General features: G+C 43.1%; 1 protein-coding gene across 6 annotated transcripts in view; it reads right to left on the bottom strand.

Annotated features, from left to right (window-relative positions):
- Positions 1 to 7,666: 7,666 nt before the first annotated feature.
- Positions 7,667 to 11,379, bottom strand: part of Dnaaf11 (dynein axonemal assembly factor 11) — a 111,983-nt gene continuing 108,270 nt past the window's right edge. For 5 of the 6 annotated variants that reach the window (XM_063231064.1, XM_063231062.1, XM_063231058.1 and 2 more), the window contains one exon: positions 7,667 to 8,019. In XM_063231064.1, the coding sequence (XP_063087134.1) occupies positions 7,836 to 8,019 (184 nt within the window). In that variant the 3' untranslated portion in view covers positions 7,667 to 7,835. Of the gene's footprint in view, positions 8,020 to 11,292 lie in introns of all 6 variants that reach the window. The other variant, XM_063231061.1, reaches the window with a different exon arrangement.

The following is an 11,379-nucleotide window of genomic DNA, read 5'->3' as shown; positions in this document are numbered from 1 at the left end:
TCCTTACACTTACAGTGTTTTGGTATAAGCAGTGCCACCAAAATATGCAGTTAAATGTTTAGAATTTTAAAAAGGTTATTACAGTGAAAGACACATTGCCATTAATCTTCCCCAGATTCTGCCCCTACACACTCTGAATTCCCTCGTCCCATGGTCTTGGCGCCTTCTGAAGCAGCTCTGGAAGTCTTCTTTTGTGAGGGTCTTTAGCTGCCCTGTCATGGCTGCCTCAGGGAACTGAATCCATTCAAACTGTTTCCTTTCCGGGGTCAGTTTGACTTCGGAGAAGATTCAGAAGTCTCACAGGTCCAGATACAGTGTAGAAGGTGGATGAGGACACACCATGGTATTTTTGTCAGAAATAGCAGGAAATGTCAAAACTGTAAACTGCTGAAAGTAGCAAGAGTGATGGAAGGAGTGTGTTTGAAAAGTAAAAGATGCTTGAGAAAGTGACTTTAAAATTTGTGTTTCATTAAGCAAGTGATTTTAAAATTTCATGAGTTTGTGTTGTGTCTGCTTTATTTCTTGCATTTGCACCTGTTGCTGCTTCAGGACCTAACCATGCTTCTCATATATGCCTAATTCATGATATCTGGCTCTGAAACAAATGTTATTTATTTATTTTTATTTTAAAGGAAATAAAACAAAACAATAACATGAAATAAAACAAAACAATGAGAACAAAATTGGCAAAAACAAGACAATAGGAAATCCACACTAGTTACTATATTGTATACTGTTATCCTTTAAATAGATGCTCAGGCTATCAGCTTTAGGTCTGCAAAGTCAATCAAACAATACAAGCACTAAGTTCTTTCTTTATTTCAGTTGCTATCATCTCAGCCCTTATGTTTCCGAGTCAGCCAATTGCTTGCTGGGGGTGGGGGGATCTTCTGCTCATGCGCGGGTGATCACAGGGAGGGTGCTGCCTCCTGATTCTCCCTCCAGAACCACTGCTGCTGGCACATGGGAAGGTGCTGCTGATTGCTGGTTCTCTCCCAGCTGGCCCGAAGAATGTCATTTAAAGCATAAACATCATGGTGCCCATTATTTCTCTGACATAATGGGTGTCAGGTTTTTTCACTCTTTTCTTCCATGGTTGTTACTGGATGTGGATTTATGTATTGGCTATTGGAGATCTGATCCATTTTCAAAATTCAGTTACCCCTTTCCTGCACAACGGCGTACACAACCATTTAGTGCGGGTCTCTTTAATAGAATCTAAACTTCGCTCAATATTCTCACATTCTTAGTTAATCTTAGATATTTTATAACTTTTATTTCTAAATGGAAAACTTCTGTTTGTGGCAACAGGTGCTCTACTTTACTTTTAATTTGATGTTACTGATGTGGAGGGTCCTATTTCATTTTGCATTTTGACCATACATCTGAGAAATTTCCTGAATGTGTTTGTTCAAACAGCTTGTCTATGAAAATGATCACATCATTTTGCATATTCATATCCTGATACTTCCAGCTTCTGTATTTTCTTTTCTGGATCCCAATATCTGCAATAGCCTTCTGAGCATAAGAAAACGCGTATAAATAGATGGCCTTCAACAAGTATCATGTTTGGTATATGTGTTCTCAGGTTAAAGAAGTTCTTTTTTAATGTTCTAAGTGATTTTTTTTTCTTTTAGCATCATAAATATTAAACTTTTGATCCATTTAGATGACAATGCAATGCTTCTGTTCTGTATGTCAGTGTAGATTACATTTTTTGGTATCGAACTCACGCCCTTGTGTTTGGAGATTGATGTCAATGTGTCTTACACTGTGATAAAAACATGGAATAAAGTGGATAAGGACAAATCACAATATTTTTATGAGCCTAGTGTTCTGTCAGATGTCACTAGCCAGCAACACTGACCATAGATGTGGTCACATCTGAAAAGACACTCAGGAAAGAAGACTTTCAGAACTGCTTCAGAAAGCGTCAAGAATAATGCTATAAATGTATTCAAAGGGAGAGATGATATTTCATGAGGAAGCAATGGCAATGTGTCTTTTACTGTAACAAATTGCTTTCATTTACATATCTACTGTATTGTTATTTACAAGCATGGTGCGTATGTAAATCAGTTTGTGTATAGAGCCAGCCAGGAGTAAGGGCTGGCTTTAAGAGCTGTGCCAGGAACAGATATTATTATCCTCTTTGAAAGAAGGGCTGACTCAGGGCATGCTGGTGATGATTCCCATATCTTCCTCTAGCAGAACCTGGGGCAACAAGTTGAGTCCTTCTCAAAAACAGGACAGAAAATCCCACCCTCTTCCTGTGTTTGAGGAGAATCCTGGGAATTCAGGACAGGTGACTTACACAGAATGCCCCATTGCCTCATTGATGTGTGGGAAGCTCTGTTACTCAGAAGGTGATTGTGGGAAATAAAGTAGGAGTAGGATTCTTCATAAGAAATGAAGTCAAAGTTATGCTCTCAGAAAGGATGTGACTATTGTATGGGTTTCAAATGAGGATTTGGGGCAAAACTTTTCATGGTATGAAGTGGATTTAACAGAAGACTTAGACTTTATCACTTCTGTAGAGTCCTGGTACTTCCAAGGAAATGAGGCAGTTGGATCATGTGGGTGAAGAATGAAAAGATAAGACTTGAGAGAAGAATGGAAAAGAAAAGTATGAAAAAATATTATAAATTTTAGGATGCTCCAAAGTTGTAGGATGTGATGCTTTCCTTTTGAAATGAAAATGAAGGAGTTGGAGGGGGCTCATTTCTTGGCCAACTCCCATGATAAATTAGGTAAATTCCTCAGATTCCTTTGAAACTATTTACTTAAGCATGGGTTGTCATGGTAATATGAAAAGCTGTATCATTAGTACTCTTAATAAGAATTACTTGCTCCCACTTATTCTGGAGGCTGAGCCAGAGAGACCATAAGTTTGAGGTCAGCCTAGGCAACTTAGCAAAACTCTGGCTCAAAATAAAAATTAAAAATGGCTGGGGATGTAGCTCAGTGGTAGAGCACTTGCCTAGCATATACAAGGCCCTGAATTTATCCCTAGTACTGACAGATAGAAAAAAGAAACAAGTAAAAGTAAAGAAACTACTTGCTGAGATGAAGACATGAAACATGAAAAGAGAGGGAAAACGCTTTGTAGTTCTGCCTCAGCGCTCCCACACACAACACAGGGCAGTGAGAATGGTTTCATCTCATGTGTAATTAATTCATTCCCCAAACTCTAAGGTCCCAGAAGAACTGCTGTAGGCCTCCTTATAGTGAGAATAACACGAAACCTTTGGATATGCTGCATGGGTGGTGGTTCAAGGAGCAACAGAATAGCCAAAGCCTGCAAAGTCTAATGTCCCCAGAGTACCCCGCAGTGGAGGAATGAGCACTGATGCTGGGAAGACACAGTGGGAATGTCTGGGACACCAGCTAGTGTCCTTCAGCAAGAGGAGCTGAGGCTATGACGGATCTCAGGTAAACCCAATACTGACATCCTGCAAAATTTGGCTCACATTAAATAGCATGCAAAAACACTACCAGAAAAAAAAATTAATTAATGGGAAGATAAGTACAGTATCATAGTTCAGGGTCAGCCAGAGAAATTTACAAGCTTCTTTTCCATTTTTATTGAAATAACATAGGAATCATCAAATGAGAGCTAATTTATAATTCTGAATAATCCTTCTAAAATGCTTCTGCAGATAGTCGTTTGCCCTTGCATTGATTTAAAATTTTTTATATAAAGAGTCCTCTGTCAGAAGGAGAGTCAGGCAGTGGTATAGATTATAGAAATGGCCATGAGGTAAAATTAAATATTCATCTACTCCCTACCAATATCCAAATCTTTTATGCATTTAAGAGCAGGAGAGGAATCTCCTCCAGTTTTTCTTCAGAACAAGAATGTTATGATGTCACCTGAGAGAACTGGCGTCTCATGGAGGAATAAGAATTTTGAAGGGAACCATATTTTCCAAAGTTCTAATGATTTCTCTTGTCACTCCCCCACCTAGAAGCAGAGACAGTGTCCTCTCCCCGTGGACCTGGGCAGGACTTTGAGTAGAGTGAGGCATAAAGGAGGAAGCTATATATACATTCTCTAGGGTCAGGTCAGAAAAGGCCATGAACTTTTTATGGCTCTCTTGGGACAGTGGTCACGTTCTGAGGAACGTACACAGGTCCTTGGGAAACACATGTGTGTTCTGACTGTCAAGCCTGCTGAGATCAAATCGAAAGTCAATGCCCACTGCTATACATGTGCATGAAGACACCTCCAGACTTCATGCTTCTGGCTCATCGGCCTTTCAAGCGAAAGTCCCAGACCTGAGGAAATAGATAAGCTATGCTCACTGCAATGTCCATGTTTCTGACCTACAGAAATGTGATTTCGATAAACTTGCTGTATTTTTACCACTCAGTGCAAGCTGTTAGGTAGCAGTAATAACCAGGACAAGGTTTTTTTCTTAGATAGTGGAAGTGGGCAGCAAGGAAACTGATTATGCATAGTTCCAGGTGCTGCAAGGGTTGCGGGACCACAGAGTTACTGTGGTTTCTGTCCTTAATAGCACCTTGGGTGAGAGCAGTTTCCCAGCACACGTGGACACCTGGCTTCATTTTCTTCTGCAAAGCACTCCATTTGATTGAATTTATTTCAACAACTGATCTTCTTGTCAGGGATGAGCACCATGGCATTTTTTCCCTCCCTTTTCTTCCATCAGCAGGACCTCCACTCTGTGCCGGAGGCTTGGCAACTCTACCTTCTCATTTTTGGCTCTCAGGAGCTGAGTGTCAGGGTCGTGACTACTGTCAGGACAGTCTTAAAATTGACTGGACTGAACTAAGATTCCACCATCCAATGTGTGGGAGTAGGAGGCAGTGCCATGGGATCTGCCTACATCTTCACCCAGGGGCTGTGACGACAGGCAAAGACATAGCAAGGGACAGAGGGTGCTGTATTTGGACCCCATCATCCTGAAGTTTACTCTGAAATAACCAGTGACCCCAGAATTAGATTCTGTTGCTACACTTTCCAAATTTTCGCTCTGTACTTGCTCATTTCTTAGTCCCTGACTTCCAGAGGGGTTGCTGTTCCCTGCAGGATTAGCACCACCAGAGCAGGCAGATGAACATCTTACCAGGTGTGGGGCCCAAATACTCTTGGCATTGGCCTTCTTCTGATCTTCCCAGTCTCTTCCTGATCCAGCGCTGCCCTATCAGTGCCCATCACCTCCCAGTGTCCCCAGCACAGCTGTGCACATCCTGGCATCCCATCCCAGGTGCCATGATGATCCTGTCTCCATGTGAGTAACCTGCAAAGATCAAAAGGAGGCCACTGACAGTGATGGTGGGAGAGGCGTGAGGGGCACAAGCCTCCAGGGCTGAGGACAGGTGGCCCTCCTCACTGCTCCCGGGATGGCTGCCCTCCACTTGGCAGCTGGGGCTTCAACATGCAGTGCATGTCTGTCACCATTTGCAGTCTGTCACAGCCTGCTTGACACATTTGGATGGAAATTGTTCCCTGTCTCCAATCTCCAAGTGACACATGTTAGGCCAGTGTGTCTGCCACTCTGTAGCAGACCTCGCTAGAATTAGCTATTCTGATAGCCATCTGCTCTCTAATGGGTTCCCTCCCTGAGTCTGCTACTTTCCTGGTCTTTGCTATGCCTACTTGCTTGGCTCTTCTCTCAGCACACATTTGCTGTGCATCTATTACATACAGGAGCTACGTCCCTGTACGTATGAGTCCTGAAAGACTCATCCAAGAGCCCCTCTGCCGGCTCAGGTCTTCTGCCAAAGATTCTCTTGTGTCCAGCTGTCATGCAGAGGTGACATGTTGTCTTCACACTGTGCGCTCTCCTTGGACCTTGCAACCTATCCCCAAGGCTTCTGCCTCTGGCTCAACCTCGATGCCTCCCAGTCCTCATTTACACCTAAGTTCTGTCTTGAGTGTAGCCAATGGCTCCATGCAGTGTTTTCTTCCTGAGATTTTCCTTCCAATTCGTCTTATCCCAACTCTTCACTTCTGGATTATTTTTGGTGGATTTGCTCTCTAATCATCCAAATTAAGAAACATAGGAAACATAATGCTTCCTATGTCAGCATTCAATTGGTAGATGAATTCTGTCCGTTCTGTCTCTAAAAGTTCAACTTCAGTTTCCTTACAATCTGTTTCTTCTGTCTACAACTGGCCCTCCAGCAGGTACTATGCTGACTGTTACTTTCCCCTCGCTCTTCCATTTAATCCCTTGCCTTTTGGCTGTCAGGGAAGAAATCTGAGGGTATCAGGTCTAGGCTGTAACTGGCCCACTGCACCAAAGGTAGGGCTCATCCTTCTCCCTCCCTTGCCACATTCTCAGGTTGGCTCTCGTCTCTCATTGTGCCGCCCTGCTCCACTCCTGGACTCCTGGGTCTTTTGCTCCCTATTGGGAGAGGGTTGGCTGAAATGGTGAGGGACGCTGAAAAGGAGAGGATGTGGGGGTCCCTTTGCCAGGAGTATGACCTGTAAATACCTCATTGCCAACTCTCTTCACTTGCTTTCTACAAAGGAATACAGGAGGGAGGCTAACTTTGTAAAGAAAAAAGGCTTCTTTAGCTCACAGTTTTGGAAGATCAAAATCTAAGGTTGGGCAGCCCCAGTGGTTTGGCCCCTGATGAGGGCCCCAGAGTAGATGGTATTACATCATGGCTGGGACACATGCATGAAGAAGGGGTCACTTCTCAAAACAGGGACCTAGAGATGGCACAGGGGGTAGGTTCAGGCTTCTACAAAAGCTTCTTGTCGAGGGGACTCACTCCAAGAGACCCCTCTGAGGGGAGCACCCCAGTTGCCTAGGACTTCCTACTGTACCCTATCTCATAAAGGCTCCACTGTCTCCCAGGAGCCACACTTCAGGGACCAAGGTCCCAACACATGGACCTTTTGGGTCCCACACGCAAAGCATTTCCAAGCCATGGCCGCACAGGGTCCCCGATGAACAACTGCAGCCCTCAGGACTGTAGACTGCATCAATAGCTGGGAAAGGCTGACTCACATGTTGATGTAACCTGACCAGAGCAAAAATGGTTCTGCTTGGTATGCAGGATACTGAATTCATAGAGTTCTAGAAAGAGATGCAGCACAGAGATTTAAAAAAAGTTAAAGAAGATAGAAGAGTATGGTAGGGAGGAAAAAGGTGAGGAAAGAGAAGGGAAAAAAATAAATGAGATAAAGGAAGAGGAGGAGAGGAAGAAATGGAGAGGGAAGAGAAGGGCTCTGATGATGGACTAGGTGCTTTCCACAGGAGATATGGGCACAAGCTTATGAACGACTCCCTATCAGACATGAAGCCACTAAGGGCTGGCAGGGGAAGGACCTGCAAAAGTCTTCACAGTGACTCAGTGAGGCCCCACAATTGGGTGTGCTGTGCCAAAACTCCTACCTTGCCTTTACACCATGGCACCTGAGAAAGCAGACTTGCCACAAGAAAAACTGGAGCCATGTTTAAATCACATTACAGAGTTCCAACTGGTCTGAAATTATGATTTGAACTTCTCAACTTGACCAGTTTGCTCAGGCGCCAATTTAATAACCAGTCCTCTTACCTATGACTTAATCTTTCATAAACAGGCAGTTCTATGATTTAGAATCAGTTTCTTGCAATTGTTCTATCCTTTTACTGAGTATTTTCACCAGTGGTTCTTTCATTATAGACAAATAATGAGTTACAGCACATTTATGTTATACGTTTTAATTTTAAATTCACTTAGGAATGTTACTATGCAAAGGAGAAGGAAAAGCATTAAAGTGATAACAAGGATGAATCTGTTTATCCTATAAATGTCATGCAACTACTCCCTGCATTGAGTAGTAGGTCACAGAAACACCACCACAGCCTCGTGCTTCACATCAGTGGAGGGACTTCAGGATTATCTTCAAAGGCTGGGTCTTCCTCATTTGATACAATTTGGGGTTCAGATCGCAGTCTTCTGGATGTGTGCTTGTTCTCTTGAACTATGGATGTCACATCAGGGAATGAGTACTTGCCAGGGTCTACTTCCAGTTTTTCAACTTGCTTTCTTCTACAACTAAAGGGGTAAAGAGAAACTAATATCACATCATTTAAAATTAAGTTCCAAAGAGATTCAACACATTGCTTATTTATTCAGCTAATGTTAACAGGTGATATCTATTCATTGCAGAGGTAAAAACAAGAGATTGCCCTGACCTGATGTAGCTTAGAACTTTATAGAAGCAAGATTCTGATGCAAGGATGACTAAAGCATTAAAAAGTGCTACAGAGGTCTGCTAATGTGCAGATGGCTGGAGAAGTCACCTGAGGGCCTCTGCTAAGCTAAGAAATTTTGAGGGGACAATGAAATGATACAGCAGGCAAAGTCACATAGGCAGGGCCAAGAACAATGAGAGTGACCCTGAACAAGGTCTGACTCTTCAGTGTGGCTCATCAGGCTCTGGTGCTTCACACAGTGCAGCCTGCCATGGTTTGGCAAGGCATTTAGACTATAAGAGTGGCGCACAGCAAAGCTTGGCCCCTCAACCTCCCCTCCCACAGGAACCTGCCCCTACTGCCTACACCTCGTTCTCTCAGCAATAGGGAGAATAAAACAGCCAGGCAGAACCTCATTAGCCAGTGAGTCCCAATATCATGGTCACAGAGCAAGCTCTGTAGATGACACAAACATCCTTGGGTTGCTTTCCTGGCAACTTTTATTCACTGGGACTGAAGCTGCACCCAGTGAGCTGTGTTTTTATAAAGTCCCAGAGTGATTCTGATATGCAGTTGAATTATTTTGTAATGTTCATTCATTTATTTGGCAGGTATATATGTTCATTGCCACTGTGTTCCAGGAACTATGGCAGGCAGATACAGAAGTCAGTGCGAAGATGAGGTTCCCGGTAACTCCCGAGAGCAGCACTGTGCGCTGATGTGCAATCTACTACACCATCACCTAACTGTCTCAGGTTTGGCCTGACTTCCTATACAGCTGGTGCTTTGGAGGCCAACAGTTTGTCTTTTTCATCGTGTATCATTGGTTTACAGCTGTACTGAACAAAGAGTTGCTGAGTAAATTAAAAAATCATATTGTTCAATCAGAAGAACTATGTGATTATGTTAGAGATGATCTCTGGTGTAAAAACAAAATCAAAATCAGTCTAATTCAGAACTCCAAGCTAAAGTCCTTAGGCAAAAATCCACCTGGCTTTCACCTTTTGTTGGGAAGAAGGCTTGATTGTCCCTAGGAAACAAATCCTCCATTGTTCTTGAAACACTTCCTCCCGTTCCTGTACTTTGCTCAGCCCCTGTGGGCATTTAATTTTGTAGGTTTTTAATTTTTTGCTGAAGAAACCTATATAGTTCTGTAGAGTGGTATACTTCTGTCCAAGAACACTTTTGTTTGTGAAGAATTTGGTTCATAAACAGAAGTATTTGGCAAAATTTTGTTTTTGTTTGCAAACTCTGCATCTAATGACAAGCAGGACTGTGCCCATTTTTCCCACATGAACACGAATATGAACGTGGCCATCTTTTTTCCAGAATCATGGAGTGAATTAACTTCATGAACTGAGGTACTGCTAAACATAGAGAACCTCAAGTCACATATTCTTAAGGACCATGATTGCATCTATATACTGTAGCTCACTCTTTCCCTACACTGGGCTCTTGCCCTGAAAATGATAAAGTATGAAGTCCACAGACACAGAAGTGGGAAGCAACCCAAGTATAGTGTATTAGCAAAACACAAAGAACAGCTTTCACAAGGCAAGATGGGCTGCAAGGGAGGACACGAAGGAAACACCCAAGTTCAGGGGTTTATGCGCAATGTTAGGCTACTTTGGTCAGTGTGTGAAAATAAGATGATGAAACAGTGAGGTTGCCACTTTTGTTAAGCTTCTGGGGTCAGGAAGAGTAGGTGTCCCTTATACCCCAACTTCCCAGGGTTGATCACAGTTGACCTAGGCCCTTGTTCTTTGAAACCATGTACTTGCCCTTATTAGCTAGTCCTCTGACATTAGGAGGACAGATTTCTCCTGTAGCCCTTTCAGTGAGTCCAATTCCTTTGTGTTCCAATTTTCCCAGCACTCATGTCTGTTTACTCAGGGTACTCTCTTATCTACCATTTGTCTGTCTCCTGGTTTCAACACCGTGAGTGCTATTGGGGAAAGAAGAAATCAGCAAGGGCTTTTGAACAGGTGAAAAAGGTAGAACTGAAGATGCACAAAAAGAATGTCAAGGAGGACTGTGGCCCTTCCAGGGGGAGAACCACCATTGTCTCTGGAGATCCACACCTTGTTGGAACTTAGGACCCTGGGAAACCAAGCAAGCAGCTCACCTCCCTGGTAAGTGGCTGCGGTGTGGCAGACTATGGCCCCTCTAGGGTGAGAACCACCAGAGTCTCCTGAGATCCACACCGTGCTGAAACTTAGGAAGCTAGGAAACCAAGCAACCAGCTCGCCTCCCTGCTAAGCAATAGTGAATCTACTGGTGCATGGCCTAGAGTCAAACATTTCCCATTTCCCCTACCTCGCTCCCGTGTCCCCCCATTAGCAAATGGGAACCACAAATGTGAGCATCTTTTGGAAGGTTGACCATAGCAAATAAAGGGGATTTCCTTCTACCATCTCTTTGAAGGCAAATATTTTTATTACTGTTTTGCTTTATTCTGATTAATGGTACTGCTCTATTCAATATTCTGTTTTGATAAGTTCTATAATGTTCTGTATTTCATTATATTTTGATATACATGATTGAAAGAACAACTATTGTAAAGATAATGAAATATACTGTGATACCTATTACTGTTATCCCTGTAACCTGCTGTGAAGTTCTGCACCAATTTCATTACACTGTCTCAGTTGGCTTTATCCTGTCTTGTTCTGTTGCACTTTACTACGTTCAAAATAATAATAATAATAAAATAATGTCAAGGAGAAGGTAGAGAAGAAAGGGGAATCCAGTACTCCAGATAAACAACTGTTTCCCAAGGCAGAACACACCTTCTTCCCAGATATCTCTATGCAGTGATATGCAGCCTTCTCTGCTTTAAATGTACAAAATATATAGCTTCAGTGATGACACTGTGGAGCATAAATGCACATCAAAACACAAGGTTGGTGGCTTACTGTTCAGAGTACCCATAAGGCCCAGAGAGGGCTACCTTTACAAAGGTCTCCAAAGGGGCTAAGGCTGATCAACAGTTCTCTCTGCTGACATCAAACAGTCTCTATGCAGTAAACGTGGCCTGCTGTGGCTGACAATGTGATCAGGGCCATGCTTTGTGCTGTCCCTCTGTAGAACCGAATTGTAGAAATGTAGTACATACAAGGCAGAAGGTGCCTACCAGCTTCTGAGGAAGAGTCTCAGCACTGAGTCTCCAAGGAGCAATCCTCATGTTAATGACCCTGGTGATTCCACAGGGAGATGGCAC

This window comes from Cavia porcellus, unplaced genomic scaffold, assembly GCF_034190915.1.
Source record: "Cavia porcellus strain 051 isolate PalLab524CR breed Dunkin Hartley unplaced genomic scaffold, mCavPor4.1 scaffold_19, whole genome shotgun sequence".
Lineage (NCBI taxonomy): Eukaryota > Metazoa > Chordata > Mammalia > Rodentia > Caviidae > Cavia > Cavia porcellus.
The sequence above is the reverse complement of the archived record's forward strand: the minus strand, read 5'-3'. Positions and strand labels throughout refer to the sequence as shown.